At 44.2% G+C, this 22,748-nt stretch overlaps 1 protein-coding gene across 1 annotated transcript in view; it reads right to left on the bottom strand.

Annotated features, from left to right (window-relative positions):
* Positions 1-22,748, bottom strand: part of LOC126482099 (uncharacterized) — a 122,344-nt gene that overhangs the window by 85,163 nt on the left and 14,433 nt on the right. The window contains exons 2-3 of the mRNA XM_050106075.1: positions 13,157-13,304; positions 114-245 (exon numbers count right to left, since the gene is read on the bottom strand). Of these exons, the coding sequence (XP_049962032.1) occupies positions 114-245; positions 13,157-13,249 (225 nt within the window). The 5' untranslated portion in view covers positions 13,250-13,304. The remainder of the gene's footprint in view (positions 1-113; positions 246-13,156; positions 13,305-22,748) is intronic.

Below are 22,748 nucleotides of genomic sequence, written 5' to 3'. Positions count from 1 at the left end.
ATCTTGAGGGTCCTGTAAAATATGCTGTGAGTGAGTCCAGCCCGTCAGTCATGTAGCCTATAGCCTTGAAGCTGGGTGCCGACGGAGTGGAGGCGATGCATTGGGCTGCCTACCTGCTGGATGCTGAGCAGGCAGCGCTTCCGCAGCTGCTCGTCCTCGATGTCCTTAGCAGCCTGCGGCTTCCCGGGACACACGGGGTCCGGCGGCGGGTCGTCCATGCAGCCGCACCGGCACGGCGGCAGCTTCTGCACACACCGGAAACCAAGTGCGGTATCGCTCACTGGCTGCTTCTGCACTCTGAATGCATTTACTTATCCTGCTCGCAGTAAGCAGTAGCGTGTACTTCTCAAGCGTTACTGAGAAAATCGCAAGATAATTTTGGTCGTCAAATACCGGGTGATCAAAAAGTCAGTATAAATTTGAAAACTTAATAAACCACGGAATGATGTAGACAGAGAGGCAAAAATTGACACGCATGCTTGGAATGACAAGGGGTTTTATTAGAACCAAAAAAAAAAGTTCACAAAATGTCCGACACATGCGCGTCGTTTGGTGATGATCGTGTGCTCAGCCGCCACTTTCATCATGCTTGGCCTCCCAGGTCCCCAGACCTCAGTCCATGCGATTATTGGCTTTGGGCTTACCTGAAGTCGCAAGTGTTTCGTGATCGACCGACATCTCTGAGGATGCTGAGAGACAACATCCGACGCCAATGCCTCACCATAACTCCGGACACGCTTTACAGTGCTGTTCACAACATTATTCCTCGACTACAGCTACTGTTGAGGAATGATGGTGGACATATTGAGCATTTTCTGTAAAGTACATCATCTTTGCTTTGTCTTACTTTGTTACGCTAATTATTGCTATTCTGACCATATGAAGCGCCATCTGTCGGACATTTTTGAACTTTTGTATTTTTTTGGTTCTAATAAAACCCCATGTCATTCAAAGCATGTGTGTCAATTTGTACCTCTCTATCTACATGATTCCGTGATTTATTCAGTTTTCAAATTTATACTGACTTTTTGATCACCCGGTATATACCCGTGCGTGGCCATTTTTAGGATGAAGCGGCGGCACCCGAGTGGTTAGCATTCAAGCCCCGTAATCGCTGGATCATTGGATCGAATCTCGTTCGTCAGTTTTTTTTATTTTCAACACAGTCATTTTCTTTACTGTTTATATTACAATTGATATAAAGGGAAAATACGTGCAATCACATGAACTTTTATTAAATTTACAATGTTATTTGGCAGTCTACAAATTTTTACTATCACAAGTAATATAATATTCATAACTATCGGCTAGTAAACGACCAAAGGCATTAAGTGATACTGAAAATGTATGCTTGTCTGTGTTTTCACAACTGTTCGTATTTAATCGAAATAGAACGAGAAATTGCTTCTCGTGAAGCTATTAAAATACACTCGATACGGCAGGACCAATTATCAGCGCCGATATTTAAGGAAATACTGCGTTACACATGGTTTGCTTCCAAACTATCGGCTGAAGGAGAGGTTTTCGAAAATGTTAACGAGGTTTGTTTTCCCACGGAAAACACCAAAAGACCTTGCGTATGCGGAAAAATAGCATTTATTCAATGCAGCTGGTGCCGTTTAGCTTTATGTTTTCCATTTTTTTTACGAAGAAAACCACCCTGCAACTTGTAATGTAGAAAGCTACGATAAATTGTACATCTTTCGAAAGCCGTCTGTGCCGGTCAAAACTTGCAGGTAACAAGTCGTTTCGGGCTCTTTCCAGGTATAGGGGACTTCTCAAATCACGGACAAGCATACATTTTCATATGCGTTTGGTCGTTTACTTCAAATGGCTCTGAGCACTATGGGACTTAACATCTGAGGTCATCAGTTCCCCAGAACTTAGAACTACTTAAACCTAACTAACCTAAGGACATCACACACACCCATGCCCGTGGCAGGATTCGAACCTGCGACCGTAGCAGTCACGCGGTTACGGACTGAAGCGCCTAGAACCGCACGACCACCGCGGCTGGCGGTCGTTTAGTAGTCGATAGTTATGAATATTATATTATTTGCGGTAGTAAAAATTTGTAGACTGCCAAATAACATTGTAAATTTAGTAAAAGTTAATCCGATTACACGTATTTTTCCCATTATATCAATTGTAATACAAATAGTAAAGAAAAATACTGCGTTGAAAATAAAAAAAAAACTGACGAACAAGATTCGATCCAGCGATCTAGCAATTACGAGGCTTGAACGCTAACCACACTTTTTTTTTTTTGCATGGTTCGTTGTATTTCGTCGTAGCGGGCGTCACATGACATCCGTTGAAGTTCGTTGTTGATCGTTTCACTCAGTTTTTTTTTTATGACAGAGGCCAGCCAGCTGTCTGACCGAACACGCTTTTTTTTGCGTTGTGCTTGGTCGTTGCGGACGTCACAATGACATCCGTTCAAGTTAATTTGTTGATCCTTCCACTCAGTTTTTTTATTACAGAGGCCAACCAGCTGTCTGACCGAACACGCTGAGCTACCGTGCCGGCACCAGTCGGGTGCCGCCGCTTCCTCGTACCAATGGCCACGCGCAGGTATATATTTGACGACCAAAATTATCTTGCAATTTTCTCAATAACGCTTGAGAAGTACGCGCTACTGCTTACACATTTTGTTGTCCCCAACGGAGTAGAACGGGTGTACGAAGTTTGCAGTAAATCCGCGTTCCAGACGTCGTGGCCTCCCCTTGTTAGTGTCGGAGACTCTCACACCGTTGTTCTTCCTGCCTACGCTATCAAAAAGCGTAATAATGAACCACCAGTACACTACCTGATCAATAGTATCCGGACAGACCTGTGCACTGCGAAACTTCGCAAACTGACCACTAGATGTCACAAGACTTGCGGACCTGGAAGTATAAAAGGAGGCGTTGGAGTACTGTGTTATGCAGTTACCGACCCGCTAGTCTTCTTAGTGGTTTGGGCAAAATCTTCCCGAGAGTCATCCAGGCCCGCATTTTGGAACCAATGGTGGCAGACAGTACAATCAGGGCAGAACAGTATGGCCTCCATCGTAAATTATCCGCGGAGCTGCAACTCCTTCGTCTGACAGAACATGTTACCAAGAATTTCAGTGTGTCTAGTGCTATTGCAGCGGTCTTCTTGGATATTGAAAGGGCCTATGATAACGGAACAACTAATTCGGAAACTGGATGAACTGACGTCGATGCCCAATTGTTATGTGAAACTTATAGCCAGTTTTGTGACAGAGAGAAAGATGATTGTTGCAGTATAAGGCCAATCGTTTGATACCCGACTGGCGCAGACGAAGCTGCCTCAAGTATCTCAAGTATCCGTTTTATCCCCACTTCTATTTAATCTCTGTGTCAATGACATGCCAACAGTCACTGGGGTACAAATTACGCAATTTGCCAATGATGCGGCTTTTCTCACCAGCAGCAGACATATTCACGCCGACATTCGACGCCTTCAAAACTGTTCAAATGTGTGTGAATTCCTAAGGGACCAAACTGCTTAGGTCATTGGTCCCTAAACTTACACACTACTTAAACTAACTTAAATTTATGCTAAGAATAACACACACACCCATGCCCGAAGGACGACTCGAACCTCCTGCGGGAAGGGCCGCGCAGTCTGTGTCATGACGCCTCAAACCGCGCTCAACAAGTTCAATGTCAACTAGATGCCACAGCCGCTTGGTGTAAGACCAGTAAGGTGCAACTAAATCCCGCCCAGACGACAGCCATCTGTTTCAACAAGAAACGCCCCTCAGTGCCTACCAACTTGAGACTGCTAGGGGGGATATCCCCTGGGGGGCAACGGTGATTTACCTGGGGGTCACTTTGGACAAACACTTCTTTCTCCATAAAGATGTTGACCTCCTCATGAACAAAGCTTTCGGCATCACGAAGAAACTCATCCCTTTTTTCCAAGAATAGTGACCTCAGAGCCACAGCAAAACTTCGATTATATAAGGCGATGGCGCTCTCTAAGATACTGTGTGGCAGCTCGGTCTGGGGTCTTTCCAGTCCAACATAAATTGGCTGTCTACAAGTTTTACAAAATATGTTACTCAGATTGGTACTCCGTGCCAGCCGCTGTATTTACATCGCTGACTTGCACACTGCCCCCCCATGTGGATACAGTAGAAGCAGCTCGCAAATGGACGACGACCTTGCACAACAAGGTAGACATTTTGCATAACTCAGTGTACCATAAAAAAACTCTGGGGAGGACAATACCCCTCCCATTGTATCAGTATAAGGTACCATGTTCTGTGGTACCATGACACCCTAACCCATTGCACCAACTGGCGGTATCTTATGGACCCTGAGTAGCTGACCCTGAGTAGCTGACCCCAAGCATATATTCATAATAAAGTGAACCTAAGCACCCAATTACTTCTTTTCACCACGAAGAAGTCTGTCGTCGACGACGGTACTTCGATTTACAGTGCAGTGTGTAAAAAAAAAAAAAAAAAAATACTATGTTGTGTAGAGAAGCAGTAACGGCAGAATGAGCTGGTCAAGCGAGCTCAGTGACCAGTAATTTGATGTCACCCGAGTAATAAATCCATCAGGGACACTTCAGCCCTTCTAAAGTTGTCGGCTGTTGCCGTTGCGATTGTGAAGCGGAACCGCGAAGGAACAACCACAAGTCCACAAGTAATCCAAAACAGACAGATCTCATACGAAGGGCGTTTCAAAAGTCTGTGCAAAGTCCGACAGATGGCACCACCGGCGCGTATCTACGTCATGTTTAGTTAGTAGCATCTTTGGAAAGAACGCACACCAAGTTTCAGCCATATTGGTCTATTTCTTTGTGTTTGTCATTCGTGTGAATCAAGGAAGTCGAGTGATTGTTAAAAAATGGACGAAAAAGAACTTAGTGTGGTGATTAAACATTACTTTATGAAAGGCAAAACGCGTCAGGAGACTTAAGAGAAGCTTGGTAAACATTACAGTAACGTTCTGGACGCCCTGTGGAGGTTACGACTCCAGAAATCATTGATAAAATCCATGATATGGTGATGGATGGCAGAAGAGTTAAGGTGCGCGAGATTGCTAGTGCTGTGAGCAGCTCAAATGAACGGGTACATAATATTTTGCATGAACATTTGGACAAGAGAAAGCTATCCACAAGATGGGTTCCGCGATTGCTCATGCTTGACCAAAAACGGAATCGTGTGAAATGTTGCAAGGATGGTTTGCAGCTGTTCAGGAAGAATCCGCAGGACTTTAAACATCGTTTCGTCGCTGTGGATGAAACATGGACACATTACTATACTCCTGAGACCAAACAACAATCTAAACAATGGGTTACCAAGGCAGAATCTGCACCAAAAACGGCGAAGACCATTCCTTCGGCCGGAAAGGTTATGGCGACTGTCTCTTGGGATTCGCAAGGGATAATCCTCATCGACTATCTGGAAAATGGTGAAACTATTACCGGTGCATATTATTCATCGTTATTGGACCGTCTGAAAACCGAGCTGCAAGAAAAACGCCGGCGATTGGACCGCAAAAAGTCCTTTTCCATCAGGAAAATGCACCAGTACACACATCAGTAGTTGTGGTAGCAAAATTATTGGAAATAAGATTCCAACACTGTTCTCCAGACTTGGCTCCCTCGGAGAACTCTTTGTTCCCCAATTTGAAGAAATGGCTGGCAGGACAAAGATTTTATTCAAACGAAGAGGTGATTGCAGCATCTAATAGCCATTTTGCAGACTTGGGCAATTCCTATTATTCGGAAGGGATCAACAAATTAGAACAGCGTTGGACGAAGTGTATAAGTCTAAAAGGTGACTATGTCGAGAAATAAAAAAGGTTTACCCCAAACACGTACGTAGTTTTTATTTTTGCACGGACTTTTCAAATGCCCCTCGTATACTGACGGACAGAGACTGTCGAGCATTGTGGAGGGTGGTTCTAAAAAATCGAATGAAACCAGCGGAAGAAATCTCTCATGAGTGTCGAGGTGCTACCAGCAGTCCAAATAGCATAATGACGGTGCATAGGGAAATAAAAAGAATCGGGTAAAATGGTCGAGCAGGTCCTCGTAAGTCACACATTTCTGTAGGCAATGCTAAGCGGCGATCGATTTGATGTAAAGAGCGATGCCACTCGACAGTGAATGACTGGAAACGAATGATTTGGAGTCTTGAATCACACTATGCCATGAGACAATGCGATGGAAAGGTTTGGGTTTGCCAAATATGTGGAGAAAGTTACCTGCCACTCCTGTTTAGCGCCAACAGTGAACTACGGAGGCACTGGTGTTATGGTGTGAGTATGTTTTCCGTCGTTAGGATGTGGTCCCGTTATTGCGCTTAAGGAAACGCTAAACGCCGAAGAACAAATTTCAGAGCGTTGTGTGCTGTGTACAGCAGAGAGACAGTTCGAAGACGATGATTAGTTTTTTCAGCATACCAATACCCCCTGTCTAAAACAAAATGTGAGATGGAACGGTTTGAGGATAATAGGATTCCTGAAATGGGCTGACCTACCCAGAGTGCTGACTTGAACCCAATGGTACCCCTTTCGGATCAGTTAGAACGTCGATTTCGCTCCAGGCCCTAGCACCCAATATCACTACATTCTCTGATTTCGGTTGTTGAGGATGAATGGACTTCCATTCTTCCAGGGACATTCACGCACCTCACTGAAAGTGTCCCCAGCAGAGGTCAAACCATCAAAAAAGTGAAGGATGGACACACCCCATATTACAAGTAATTTCCGCAATAGGTGTCTGGATGCTTTTGATCAGATAGTGTATTAAAATACAAGCATACTGGACCAAAAAATATTTTGCTGCTATGTTTGATGTTTAGAAGTCCGTGACTGCAGACACACGATGTGGTCTAGAATATGTCACTAATCAAACTTTCTTTTAAGTTATGTGGATTAATATAGACCCTTATTTGTGTGAAACATATTCCCATGCATACTGAATTAGCTCTTCCATTGTAATATAACTATCAATTTAGTGTTGACCCACACTATAATACTGATGAACCAGAACATTACGACCTCTATCCACTGCGAATCGAATGCCGTGTGTTGGCTTGATGCGGTAAGGAAAGATCCTATGTGCTCTACAGGGGCCCATGGCGTGATAAATCGGGACATTTGTTCTTTCATTCAAGTAACAAGAGACACTACAGTTATTTAAATATCAGTCTTTTGTTTCTTCACCAAACGGAAATAAATCACAGGCAATCTTATCTTTAATTTATCAAGTAAAATCTATGATTATAAGAGTAACTAAAAAACATAAAGTTGTGTTTCACGATCCGAACACTATCTTCAGATAATTGATAATTAATCGATTTTCCGGCGTAATAACACACTAAGCGTGTAACTTTTGACTTAAATGAAAAGTACGTCGACCTAGTTACTGTATTACCTGCCTCAGGACCCTACCCAGGATCTGGGAGCCATGGATGTCCAACCTTTACGCTTACCTCGGCCACAATGGAAGCAAGAAGACGAGTATTTTTGGGCCGCGCGTAATATACTTAACAGTAACAATAACCACTAAAAAACGAAAAGCAACTGGACCAATGACTGAATAGCATCGTGTAGCGGAAGTTTCAAATTCAAGATAGTCACTTTATCATAAATTTACATACAAGAGATTTTATGGTCTTTTTTTCACCTATCGAGTGGCACATGCTCACTTCTTGAGCCGCAGTGATACTTGATTTTTTTTAAAAATATTTGTTTAACATTTAACAGTGTCACACACTAACTCATTTTAAAAATAATTGTATGCATTAAAACACATTCACGCTTCAGTCTTTTGTACGCAGATCTGCAAGAAATTATCCATTGAGTTATTTCCCTTTTTCATGTCCAAATATTATCATAAGCTTTACATATTGGAGTGTTCAGAAAATTCGCATAGTAAGTCTGCATTTTGGATGACGAGTTACTTTCTCATATTAATCCCATTAAGTATGCCACGTGCTGTAAGTTGTTCGTTACTTTAAGTCCAAAAATTATATGAACTGTGTGTGCCAGGATCCACGTTGTTGCGTGTCACTTTGCTTTGGGAAACGGTTTCCATTCGGTTTGGGCAGCATGCGGCCCGCGGGTTGGACACGCCTGATCTACGCTGTGAGAGAGGACTACTCAAACTTGTTCTGTGAAAGAAGGACATGCGGAGAAAATTACGCACTGATTCTTGCTAAATAAAACTACTGAAAAACACTGTTTATAAATCACCAAACATACTAATGATATCACTTATAATAGATCCCAGTGTATCTTTTTTTTTTTTCGTTTATTGTACTTTCAATTCCCCACCCGGGGCGGGCTGGCCGAAGCATAAGCGTAGATCCCTGCTATCTACACTCCTGGAAATTGAAATAAGAACACCGTGAATTCATTGTCCCGGGAAGGGGAAACTTTATTGACACATTCCTGGGGTCAGATACATCACATGATCACACTGACAGAACCACAGGCACATAGACACAGGCAACAGAGCATGCACAATGTCGGCACTAGTACAGTGTATATCCACCTTTTGCAGCAATGCAGGCTGCTATTCTCCCATGGAGACGATCGTAGAGATGCTGGATGTAGTCCTGTGGAACGGCTTGCCATGCCATTTCCACCCAGCGCCTCAGTTGGACCAGCGTTCGTGCTGGACGTGCAGACCGCGTGAGACGACGCTTCATCCAGTCCCAAACATGCTCAATGGGGGACAGATCCGGAGATCTTGCTGGCCAGGGTAGTTGACTTACACCTTCTAGAGCACGTTGGGTGGCACGGGATACATGCGGACGTGCATTGTCCTGTTGGAACAGCAAGTTCCCTTGCCGGTCTAGGAATGGTAGAACGATGGGTTCGATGACGGTTTGGATGTACCGTGCACTATTCAGTGTCCCCTCGACGATCACCAGTGGTGTACGGCCAGTGTAGGAGATCGCTCCCCGCACCATGATGCCGGGTGTTGGCCCTGTGTGCCTCGGTAGTATGCAGTCCTGATTGTGGCGCTCACCTGCACGGCGCCAAACACGCATACGACCATCATTGGCACCAAGGCAGAAGCGACTCTCATCGCTGAAGACGACACGTCTCCATTCGTCCCTCCATTCACGCCTGTCGCGACACCACTGGAGGCGGGCTGCACGATGTTGGAAGACGGCCTAACGGTGTGCGGGACCGTAGCCCAGCTTCATGGAGACGGTTGCGAATGGTCCTCGCCGATACCCCAGGAGCAACAGTGTCCCTAATTTGCTGGGAAGTGGCGGTGCGGTCCCCTACGGCACTGCGTAGGATCCTACGGTCTTGGCGTGCATCCGTGCGTCGCTGAGGTCCGGTCCCAGGTCGACGGGCACGTGCACCTTCCGCCGACCACTGGCGACAACATCGATGTACTGTGGAGACCTCACGCCCCACGTGTTGAGCAATTCGGCGGTACGTCCACCCGGCCTCCCGCATGCCCACTATACGCCCTCGCTCAAAGTCCTTCAACTGCACATACGGTTCACGTCCACGTTGTCGCGGCATGCTACCAGTGTTAAAGACTGCGATGGAGCTCCGTATGCCACGGCAAACTGGCTGACACTGACGGCGGCGGTGCACAAATGCTGCGCAGCTAGCGCCATTCGACGGCCAACACCGCGGTTCCTGGTGTGTCCGCTGTGCTGTGCGTGTGATCATTGCTTGTACAGCCCTCTCGCAGTGTCCGGAGCAAGTATGGTGGGTCTGACACACCGGTGTCAATGTGTTCTTTTTTCCATTTCCAGGAGTGTATTATGTACTTAAAATCGGAGGCAGATTAGTTTATTTGTGTTTTTAACACATTGTTTTTTTGGCAGGCAGGTAACGTTCAGATTCACGCGAATAGTTTCTTTAATCGTAGTTTTTGACATTTGGTGATAACGTGGGGAAAACATCGCGTATTGGAGGCAAAGCGCTACTAGAAGTTTTTATAACAAACATCCAACTGGTATTTTAGTTGTAAACAGAATGGCGGCGAACAGTAAAATTGTTAGAGATTTCACGTCAGATGGCTCTAGGTACACTTGCTAAGAGCCAGTATCCACTTCACTGGTTTCCGATATGTGCAGATTGTGTTCCATTCCATGTTTCGCCCTCAACGTTTCTTTCCATTCTGTCCTCATCTATAAAACACCTCACCGAACAAGCTCTTACCATGAGCAACCACATAATGTAGTTCTCATTTCACATCATCCACAGCTTGCAGGAAAGAAATGTTAAAATAACACCATTGGTACTTTACTAAGAAACAATTTGGTATTCTCGAACTGCTTGAAAATTCTTTTCTGTGAATAGTACCTTCCATTACCTTACTAGTAGCATAATGCGCTTGGTTTCAAATTATTCTGTAGAACAGAATGGGGGATACGCCCGCGAATTCCGTCACCTGAGAGGTGATTGAAAATCCTAAGGCCTCCAATATTTTCACAGTACTGACAGAAGATGGAAACAATGAGTTTGGCTTACAATACGCATGTAGTAATTCCCCATTCAGTAATATGCTCTAATGGCACTGTTATACTTGCAAAAATATTCAAAATGTTTCAGCATAATGGTCTACTTTGAAAGACAATAATGTACTGAAAAAACCATGGTCATTTCTGTTGTAATATAAATTTAATGTCATTATGTTTGTTATATAAAGTTAGTGGAAATGTTCCATTGGAGCAACATTTCCTTCCTCCCCTCGCCTTCCTTCTTTGTTCCCCTTCATCCCTTCATGCTGCCCTTCCTTCCAGTTCCTCGGCTCTCAACCCCTCCCCAATCTCTGCCTATTTTCTATTTTCCTACACACCTCCGCATGTCCCTCCCCCCCCCCCCCCCCCCCCACTTCAAGTAATTCAACATCTGTCTCCATCTGTTCCTCTCCACCCCCACATCATTCCCCCTTGTTCCTCCCACGCATTCACAGTCCACCCTGACACGGCTGGAAAAATTACCGTTTTGCGATGGGTTTTGTTTCTGACGTGACCCATCTGTTCTCCCAGTAGGTTAAAGATTGCTTTCTTGCTTTGTTTAGAAATTGTAATTAAAAATTGTAATGTCTTTCTTTATAATGGTGGCCTTTTCATTGTTTTCTCCGTTGATGGAATATTTGGACATTGTGTCTAGTTGCCTAATGTGCTGTGCGATCTTCTCCCATGACAGGTTTTGACTCTTACAAATTCTATGTTTTATTTGTTTATTGACGATATGCCGCTTATTGTAAAATAAAAATAAAATAACCAGATGTAATGTGAAGATAATAATCAGATATAACGTGATAGGAATATTTACGTTGTTTTGTGTATTATAAAAGGTATCTCTCGGTTTGTCTCGATTTTTGACATCAACGTTATCTGTGGCCAAGTTGATACAGAACGGTCCTCGAGTCTGCAGTCATTCGAAGTCTCCAAATAATATCCTTTACAAACACGCGTAACGGAAATTACACATGGGACTGTACGCTTTTCTTGTATTGCTCACTTGTATGAGCTTTCCTAAGCATATTGTAAGTATTTGTACTTGTATTGTATGTTAACCAGGGATCTAAAAACGACGGAGAGGCCCCGTCCCCGCCGCAGCCGCAGTGGTCCACAATCCCACGACGACTACCGCAGTCCACTTCACCCCTCCGCCGCCCCACACCGAACCCAGGGTTACTGTGCGGTTCGGTCCCCGGTGGACCTCCCAGGGAACGTCTCGCACCAGACGAATGTAAACCCTATGTTTGCGTGGTAGAGTAATGGTGGTGTACGCGTACGTGGAGAACTTGTTTGCACAGCAATCGCCGACACAGTGAAACTGAGGCAGAATAAGGGGAACCAGCCCGCATTCGCCGAGGCAGATGGAAAACCGCCTAAAAACCATCCACAGACTGGCCGGTTCACCGGACCTCTACACAAATCCGCCGGGCGGATTCGTGCGGGGACCAGGTGCTCCTTCCCGCCCGGAAAGCCGTGCGCTAGACCGCACGGCCAAGTATTGTACTTAGTACTTACACTTATTTTGGCCCTGTAATTATTATGCCTTAGCTTTTCTGATTTGTTGTTTGAGTAGATTTTGCCACAATTATCTGATGATGGCGACTCGAAACATGTCATAAATAAAGTTTTTAGTGATTAGGACGTTTCCATGGAATTACTACGTGTCAAATATGGATGGCCATACATCTTATGAATGGAAGACTTCATCAGTCAAATGGAGCTAAAATACGCAAGCACTCTTTGCGTACGCGTCATACAGATCAAAGCACTGTAGGGCACATACAGTACAACTCTACCGGCGACAGTGAGGGGTATTATTGATACTAGAAATGGGGACATTTTCATTACAAGAACAGTGAAAAATCATTCGTTTTCTGCGCTTGCATAGTATGACACCTGTTTAAACTCACCGCAGTTGATTGAGACGTCTGACGCGTGGTGTCATGAATGAGAAGCATGTGCGCACTAGCATGCGACAGTTCAAAGAAGTGTAAACGTAGCATGTCATCGAAACGAAACAATCTCAACCTCGCACCAGTCGGTCCGACACAGTTTCGTGAGGAGACATTTGTTTTGGAAGACTGCCGAAAAGCCCTACGGTGGCAATTACGAGAGCTATCAAGATGTTTTGAAAAACAATCATCTGACTTGTTGAGGTTAATAGCATTAACCTCATGTTTACACCCTGACGAAAGCGACGCAAGGGTTTCTTCTTGAAAACATTTTTGAAGTGATTTCTCACGCTCCTATATCACCAGAAATTTTCAAATCGTCGAAACAGACTCCTAAGGAAGCGTTCGCAATAGCTGTGAAAACATATGCAAGACTGCATGAGATTATGCTACGAAATGACACAAATTTATAACTTTTGAGTGACTCCTTTGTAAAAATCATAATCGGGGAACTAAGAACATGTTTGCCCTTCGCACTTCAGCGAATCAGCTTTCGTAAGTTTGAAGCAGTCGCTCCCATATCAACACTTTTTTACCTCGCCTTAGCGCCCCATGTTAGACACGGCGGCCGAAGCAGATACACATGCGTCGTTACACATTCTTCATAGCGTAAACATGAGCTTAATGCTATTAACTTCAACAAGTCAAGTGACTAGTCTCTTGTCCAGTGACACTATTTCAATCCTGTTTGACCATCTTACGTGTTTGACGCCCATTAACATACCTTTGTTGCAGCTTTGACTATAACGTCTCGCCATTTTGTATTGTCTTGAACGATCTTCTTCATCTTTCTGTGCATCCGTTCCGCATTTTCCATCAAACTGGCGATCGTTTCTATAGGCCTTTCACCTTGAGCATGTTTAATGCAGCAACTGTCAACAGAAAGCAGATGATTATATTAATTGTAGCATAGCCCGTGAAACTAAACAATTTAGAATATCAGAATTACACAGGGTTTACAGATTATTGAAATTATTATTTTTATGTTATTACGAGGGTAAGTCAATTACCATCCGCAATTTATTTATATTTTTGTTTATTTTGGTAGTAGTGTCGTTTACGTGGATGACGCATGCTTTATTTATTTGTAGTTGTATCTTTGCAATTTTCAAGCTGCTAGATTAGTTTCGTTATCGCTGCCGTGCTGTTAATCATGGCTGCTCCGCTATCTATTTGCACCAAAGAAGAGCAACGTTCAGTGATCCGTTTTTTGTGGTCGGGAGGCGTATCAGGGGCCGAAATTCTTCGAAGACTTTCGGTACAATACGGGAACAGTGTTTTGCCACAACGGAGTGTCTACGAATGGATTGAAAAATTCAGAAATGATTGCACAAGTGTTACGCACGATGAAGGAGCCGAACGAGCATCTGCCGCCACAAATGAAGAAACCATTGAGCGTTCACGTGAAGTGACTCTTAGACAAGCGATTAACTATTGACGTAGTGGCACATCGTCTGTAAATTAGTCACGGTTCTGCCTACGAAATCATTCACAACAGAATTGCGTTTCATAAAGTTTGTTCAGGATGGGTCCCAAAACAACTCACACAGTTGCATAAACAAACGCGCTTCGACATTTGCAACAAACATTTCGATCGCTATGGCAACGAAGGGGACAACTTCTTAGACAGGATCATTACTGGTGACGAAACATGGATCCATCATTACGAGCCGGAGAGTAAACGGCAGAGTGTGGACCGGAAACATCCAAATACGCAGTGCAAGAAAAAGTTCAAGACCCAACCGTCTGCAGGAAAAATTATGCTTACGGTTTTTTCGGACGCACAAGGTCCAGTACTGGAACATTGTGAGGGAAGGGGGCACAACAATAAACGGTGTACGTTACAGTGAGATGCTTACTGCCAGGCTAAAGCCTGCGATTAGAAGCAACGCCGAGGACTGCTGTCAAAAGGTGTTGTCTTGTTGCATGACAATGCCCGTCTGCATACTGTTGCCCATACTGCTGAAACGCTACAGAAACTCAAATTTGAAGTATTGGATCATCCTCCATATAGTCCCGATCTTGCCCCTTCTGACTATCCCTTGTTTGGTCCACTCAAACAGGCATTAAAGATACAGGGTACTCACAAATGGTCGAAAAATCGAATTTTTTAATAACTTTATTAAATTCTATAGTCTTTCCTGATTACATTGATAAATACATTATAGGGTTTCAAATGAAAATTGACCTATATACACCATATTTTAAAGTTACAATCATGTACGCCGCCACGCCCCCTTTATTTCTGTTACAGAAACCAGTATTATTTCGAAAAGAACTGAAATGTTTCCAGAGATTATACAAATGATACATTGTATATGTTGGTAACACTGCAGGTTTCTAGTGTCTGTATATGATTCTCTTTGCTAGTATTTACTTGTGTTTCGCTGAAGCAGTTTGTTCACATGTTGCTGAATATTTGTTGCCCAAGTGCTACAAATATCTGTGGAAGTACATATCCTTTACTGTGCAACGAATACGAACTATGCCACGCATCAAGAAATTCAATAAAAGGAAATTCCGTGGTAACCAATTCACAAACAAAGCAAGCCACACCGTTAAAAGTATCAGTTCTTCAGAGAAGAAAGTCCCACATGGCACACCTCCTGCTGATTCAAATATTTGTGTAAACAATGATGCTGTTTGCAGTGGATTTGTTGTTGTTGATGTGGGCATCTTATCTTCTTTGATAAAGGAAGTGGCAAAATGTAAACAATGTGGTGATGTAGGCTGTCTGGGAATAACTAAACAACAAAGTAGCAGGAACAGTTTAGCATCAAAATTAGTTGTTCTGTGTAGATCCTGCAATAAATCTACCTCGAACATGACTTCTAACATGGTACATAATTCATATGATGTGAATTTGAAGTTAGTGCATGCATTGCTTGCAATAGGAAGAGGAAAAAAGGCTGCTCAAACGTTTTGTGGTTTGATGGACCTTCCTCCTCCTCCCAGTAGGTTCAGGAAGTACATAAAAATACTTTTAGGTGCCTTCACGGTTGTGTCTAAAGCATCAATGAAACTGTAAATATTAGTGGAACCAGGGACATTGCTGTTGCACTTGATGGGACACGCCAACGTCGGGGACATAGTTCCTTGAATGGTGTTGTGAGTACTACTTCTCTGGAGAATGGAAAAATTGTTGATGCTGAATGCTTACCTAAGTTCTGCCACACCTGCCTGCCACGGTAACACTGAAGGACATATTGAACATCAGCGTTCTACGAATTACGATTGTTACAGTGGAGGTATGGAGTGTGATGAAGCTCTAATAAAAATATTTCAGAGGTCGGTGTCCGTTTATAACGTTATGTATACGAAGTACCAAGGCGATGTGGACTCTAAAGCTTTCAATAAAATTAAATGAATGAGTTCAATGTTTATGGTGATACCTTGGTGACAAAACTGGAGTGTTGTGGACATGTGCAAAAGAGGATGGGTGCTAGATTGAGGAAGCTACGAAGAGAAATGAAAGGAAAGTTGCTCTCTGATGGAAAATCTGTGTCTGGCCGAGGCAGATTAACAGAAACTGAAATAGACCTTCTTCAGAGTTGTTATGGACTGGCCATTAGACGAACAGCACCTCTGAATCACGTTACAGCAATGAGAAAAGCTGTATGGGCCACCTGCTTTCATAAGTTGTCCACAGATGACCACCCTGTTCACGGACTTTGCCCTAAAGGATCAGATTCTTGGTGTGGTTACCAAAAAGCAAACGAAAGTGGTCAAATTTACCATCATAAGCATTCTCTTCCTGGGCCTCTTAAGAACGAAATAAAACCAATTTTTAGAGACCTGAGTGGCCATGTTTTGCTTAGTAAATGTATTCATGGGGGCACTCAGAATACAAATGAAAGTTTCAACCATTGCATATGGGAAAGATTACCCGTTAGTGTTTTTGTAGGGCTAAACACATTAAAAGTTCGTGTAGTAGATGCAGTGATATGTTTCAATGATGGAGTGATAGCACCGCAAGTCCTGAGAAATTTAGGCATAAAATGTGGCTCTAATTTGGAAGGTCAATTGCTTGCCTGTGACAGACAACGGGTGCATGAAGCTGAAAGGTTCGCTCTTCAAGTTACCAAAGAAGCAAGAAGTGCTAAAAGGAATGCAGAGAGGAAGCTTGAAGATGAAGAAATGTTGCAGGATGAAGACTATGCTTAAGGAATGTTCTGAGGCACAGTTTAATTGGACTCATATCTTCATTTGCAATTTCCTACAAGTTGTATTTTTCAGAATTCAGGTACAAATATTTCCTTAAGTTTATAAAGCATTGCTCTGATTTTCTTCTGTAACTTGCAATAGTCCATACGTCTGTAGTAGACCTAAGCTTTATTGCAGAATCAACTAAATTACAGAAAAAATAACATTTTTATTAGGAAAAAAATTATAAAAATTAAAATGTAAGATGTGATATTTTTTATCCTTGTAATATACATGATGATGATGAGGTCCCATACTCGAAGGAGCGTAGGGGACGATGCGGGAGACCTGCACCGCCGTACTAGCCAAGGTCCTAGCGGAGGTGGTTTACCATTGCCTTCCTCCGACCGAAATGGGGACGAATGATGATGATGATGACACTACAACACCCAGTCATCTCAAGGTAGGTAAAATCCCTGAGCCCGCCAGGAATCGAACCCAGCACCCCGTGCGCGGGAAGCGAGAACGCTACCCCCAAGACCACGAGCTGCGGACTGAAATATACATAACAGGTGGAATTAAATAGGTCTAGTACCTCAGCCATGATGTCATGCATATCTGGTAAAAATTTGGTCTGCTTCAAATGTATAACATTGGATTAAATGGTGCCTCAATTTGAGGAAGCATTTCGGAAAAAAATTGCATCAATTTCTTTGTAATTATTTTTATTAACCCCAGCAGGTTCAAAAATATTCAGAATACTTCTAATTTGTTTCGAAAGTGTGTTGAATTACCTGAGATCAACAAAAAATCTGTAAAACATGTACATTATTAACAGTGTCTGAAAGAAATACGTGTTGATTTTTACATAATATTGAGCCGGAAAAGTACCCGCATCCTTTAAGGGACCATCGATTTGCCTCAGACGAAGCAGTGAAAGAAGCGGTGCATTCCTTGCTCGCAGGTCAACCGAGAACCTTCTTTTATTAGGGCATCAGGAAGCTTGTACAACGATGGACCAAGTGCGTTGAAACGAAAGAAGACTACGTCGAAAAATGATGTTCCTGTACGTTTCCTATTTGATGACAATAAAATTTTATAACTACTTTGCGGATAATAATTGACTTACCCTTGTAATAACTTCCATGGTATATTATTCTTGGTTCAACTTTCCTTTAATTTTTCAAACAGTAATCATTTATTCGCAGGTTTGATTCCATCACCCATCGTTTCCAATCTATTGCTAATGTTTTCATCTCTCAGGAAGAATGAAGACAGATTGGGTGTAACGTTCCGTCAACATCGAGGTGATTAGAGACGGAGTACAATCTAGGATTATTTCAAGGACACGGAAGGAAATCGGCTGTGCCCCTCTCAAAAGAATTATCCAGACTTTTCCTGGAGCGATTTAGGGAATCAGGGAAAACCTAATCTGGATGGCCGGACAGTGTGCCCGAATGCGCGTCCAGTGTGCTAATCGCTGCGCCACGTCGCTCGGTTTTCATCCATGTGCAAGTACTATATCTAGGGTGTCGTCCAAACAGGCGAGTGCCACAGCAAGATTGGCACCTCACACTAAAACCACAGAGTAACAGTCACTGCACACCGTGCCAACGAATGAGAAACGCTGACGCAGCCACACCTCCTAGACCTAGAGCTTTGCTATGCCGCCTACATTAGATCGTCTACTTACGGCAGAGCAGAGGAACGCTCAGCCCAATTCGCAGTCAATGACGAAGACTGAAGCATCGTCTTAGATTGGCCGCCACTGTATTAAATGTCTTAGGCAGAACATTAATGTGAACATTATGTCAGTTACTCTTCAAGTGAAGTGTCTTGTAAAATTGTCTGTATCAAGTGATACGTTAACACTCAGAGACGTTTGTAAATACTCAGAACGTTCTAGTGGAAATGGATTATACAAAGTTAAGTAAATCTTCATACACTCCTGGAAATGGAAAAAAGAACACATTGACACCGGTGTGTCAGACCCACCATACTTGCTCCGGACACTGCGAGAGGGCTGTACAAGCAATGATCACACGCACGGCACAGCGGACACACCAGGAACCGCGGTGTTGGCCGTCGAATGGCGCTAGCTGCGCAGCATTTGTGCACCGCCGCCGTCAGTGTCAGCCAGTTTGCCGTGGCATACGGAGCTCCATCGCAGTCTTTAACACTGGTATCATGCCGCGACAGCGTGGACGTGAACCGTATGTGCAGTTGACGGGCTTTGAGCGAGGGCGTATAGTGGGCATGCGGGAGGCCGGGTGGACGTACCGCCGAATTGCTCAACACGTGGGGCGTGAGGTCTCCACAGTACATCGATGTTGTCGCCAGTGGTCGGCGGAAGGTGCACGTGCCCGTCGACCTGGGACCGGACCGCAGCGACGCACGGATCCACGCCAAGACCGTAGGATCCTACGCAGTGCCGTAGGGGACCGCACCGCCACTTCCCAGCAAATTAGGGACACTGTTGCTCCTGGGGTATCGGCGAGGACCATTCGCAACCGTCTCCATGAAGCTGGGCTACGGTCCCGCACACCGTTAGGCCGTCTTCCGCTCACGCCTCAACATCGTGCAGCCCGCCTCCAGTGGTGTCGCGACAGTCGTGAATGGAGGGACGAATGGAGACGTGTCGTCTTCAGCGATGAGAGTCGCTTCTGCCTTGGTGCCAATGATGGTCGTATGCGTGTTTGGCGCCGTGCAGGTGAGCGCCACAATCCGGACTGCATACGACCGAGGCACACAGGGCCAACACCCGGCATCATGGTGTGGGGAGCGATCTCCTACACTGGCCGTACACCACTGGTGATCGTCGAGGGGACACTGAATAGTGCACGGTACATCCAAACCGTCATCGAACCCATCGTTCTACCATTCCTAGACCGGCAAGGGAACTTGCTGTTCCAACAGGACAATGCACGTCCGCATGTATCCCGTGCGACCCAACGTGCTCTAGAAGGTGTAAGTCAACTACCCTGTCCAGCAAGATCTCCGGATCTGTCCCCCATTGAGCATGTTTGGGACTGGATGAAGCGTCGTCTCACGCGGTCTGCACGTCCAGCACGAACGCTGGTCCAACTGAGGCGCCAGGTGGAAATGGCATGGCAAGCCGTTCCACAGGACTACATCCAGCATCTCTACGATCGTCTCCATGGGAGAATAGCAGCCTGCATTGCTGCGAAAGGTGGATATACACTTTACTAGTGCTGACATTTTGCATGCTCTGTTGCCTGTGTCTATGTGCCTGTGGTTCTGTCAGTGTGATCATGTGATGTATCTGACCCCAGGAATGTGTCAATAAAGTTTCCCCTTCCTGGGACAATGAATTCACAGTGTTCTTATTTCAATTTCCAGGAGTGTATCTGTGTTGTAATAAAGTGAACTAATGTTTTACGTGTTCCAGACAGCCTCCTTCTGGAGCTAGCCAGAGATCCGCCGTCGAGCAAGCTAGCGTATTTTCGTATGGTACAACATCAACATCTTCTGTCGCCTGTATCCCTTTTATTCCTCGAAACGTTTTCCACCAGCTGCTCTTTCTGACGCCAAGTCAACTATTCCTGAACTGTCTCTTCTTTCAGCAGGGGTTTTCCACTGTTTTCGTCTTTATTTTTAGCGCCTCTTCTTTAGTACCTAATCCACTCAGTTTTTGACATTCTTACAAGTAGCATGTTTCAGATACTTCCAGTTTCTTCTCCGCATTTCCCATGTTCCACATTTCACGTGCATGCACAGCCGTATTCCAGACATACACACTATCTGGTTTTAAGTATCCGGAAACCCCTATGTAATGCGGAATTGACCACTATAGTCCGATCCACGAACGATGGCGCTTCGCGCTTGTCGAGGCAGACACGGGGAGTGCATTACTGATGTTTCCAACGACAGTTGCAGTATGCGCCTGCGCGTGGTTTCCGCTCGAAGAATGTGTATATCCTGCGAATTATGTCTCTCGATTGCTTCTGCAAAATTTATCATGTACCTCCACTATCAGCGATGACAACTCGCAACAAACGGAATAGAATTTCACTAAACAACTCGCTACGGTCACGTTTACTGCGAGCATTAACAGTAGAGCGCTCACAGTGCTACTGTTCATTGGCTTTCGGAGAATGCTCAGAACAAGCCTAAACTCTAGCACCATCGCGCTTGACTCCAACTGTAGAAGTTGCGAAAGGTGGACACGCCAGTATAAAAGAAGGCGGGAAGTACTGTGTTGTCAGAAGAGAAGCAGTAACAGCAGAAATGGGTCGCTCAGGAGAGTTGACTAACTTCGAACATGGAATAGTCACTGACTGTCAGCTGAGTAGTAAACGCGTCAGAGACTTTTCAACCTGTTTAAATCTGCCCAAGTCGACTTTGGTGGTATGATTGTGAAGCGTAAGTGTGAAGGAACAATCACAGGTAACCCAAGACTAGGCAGAGCACGTGTACTGACGGACTGGAACCGTCGAACATTGCGGAGGTTGTTGGTAAAAATCGCTTGAAATCAGCTCCAAAGTGCTACCAGAAGTCAAGCTACCACAATGACCGTCAGTATGAATTTATAAAGAATGAGTTACAGTGGTCGAATAGCTCCCGATAACCCACTCATTACTGTAGATAATGCTAAGCAATGGTTGAGATTGTATAAAGAGCTATACCATTGGACACTGGATGACTGGAGACGAGTTATTTGGTGTTATGAGTCACGCTATATCCTGTGGCAATCCGACGGAGGCTACCCAGTTTGGCGAATGCCTGAAGAACGTTATCTGCCATCATGTGTAGCGCCAACAGTGAAGTACGAAGGAGGTGGTGTTTACGGTATGGGAGTATTTATAGTGATTAGGATGTCCCTTTATCGTGCTTAAGAAAACGGTAATTGCAGAAGCATATGAACACATTTTATAGCACTGTGTAATGTGTACAGTAATGAACAGTTCGGGGGCAATGATCTCATCAGAACGGTAATGCGCCTTGTCATAAAATAACATCTGTGAGGCAGTGGTTTGTACACAATAATATTCCTGAAATGGATTCGTCTGCCCAAAGTCCCGACCTGAACGCTCTGAAACGCCTTTGGGATGAGTTTTGTTGTTGACTTCGCTCCAGTCCCTAGCGTCTAACATTAGGCTACTAACTTCTCTGGTTTCGGCACTTTAGGAAGAAATGGCTGCCAATCCTCCACAGACATCTCAGGCACCTTGCTAAAAGTGTTCCTAGCAGAGTTAAAGGTGCTATAAGGGCGAAGAATGGACACATTCCGTATTAATTTCAACTAATAGGTCAACGGATACTTTTAATCAGATAGTGTTGCCGCATATCTTCCTTCCTGATTTCAGGAAAAACTTTTTATGCCAGTAAAGCTCTTATGTTCATGGAAATTTCCTCCACAAAGTTCAATTAATTCTAACATTTTCCTTTCTTTGGTCATTCTGACAAATCAAGCTATTGTGCCACATTTTTTTACTGTCTTCAGTTATGTAATTAGTTAAGCTGCTATTCAACTTTCTACTGATCTTCATCATTTTCATGTTAATTATGTTTATCCTTGACTCACGTAAGTGGCAAGTAAACTGTTCATTCCATTCTGCAGGACTTGTAAGGCCTCCTTTCTTTCTATCGCAGAAGCTATGTAGTCCACGACTGTCAGCGTTGCTATCTGTTTTCTTTGAACTTCCATTCTCCTTCTCGCATTTTATTTCACTTCCTTTGCTGCTACGGCGATTTATATGTGAAGCAGCTTTGACAAGAAGCTGCAATCCAACGTTACAGTTTTATAACACGAACAGCTTTTTTCGTGATTTTCCATTGCATTACTTCTGGCTAAGTTGCCTATTACCATTGACAATTCTACGGGCTGTATCGGATAATATAACTTACGCAGCATAACCAGTACACGAGCTGTGTTCTCATAAACACGCAAACGTCTTCTTCAAATTCCATGCAGTGAAGTTTTGCCGACTGGGACATTGAACCAATGTGTTTTCACATCGAAAAGTACTCTCTCCCCCTCCATGGAAAATGTTTCCACAGTGTCCTTCTGCGACAGGTTACATGAATCAGCAACGTGGTTTACTGAACAAATAGAGCAAGACTATTCCTCATAAACTAAGGCCAGCACGGAAGTTGTTATGTTGTTCATGAAGCGCATCAATGGTACTCCTTATTTCATTATGGCAGGGTCC

The sequence above is a fragment of the Schistocerca serialis genome, chromosome 5 (assembly GCF_023864345.2).
Source record: "Schistocerca serialis cubense isolate TAMUIC-IGC-003099 chromosome 5, iqSchSeri2.2, whole genome shotgun sequence".
Classification (NCBI taxonomy): domain Eukaryota; kingdom Metazoa; phylum Arthropoda; class Insecta; order Orthoptera; family Acrididae; genus Schistocerca; species Schistocerca serialis.
The sequence above is the reverse complement of the archived record's forward strand: the minus strand, read 5'-3'. Positions and strand labels throughout refer to the sequence as shown.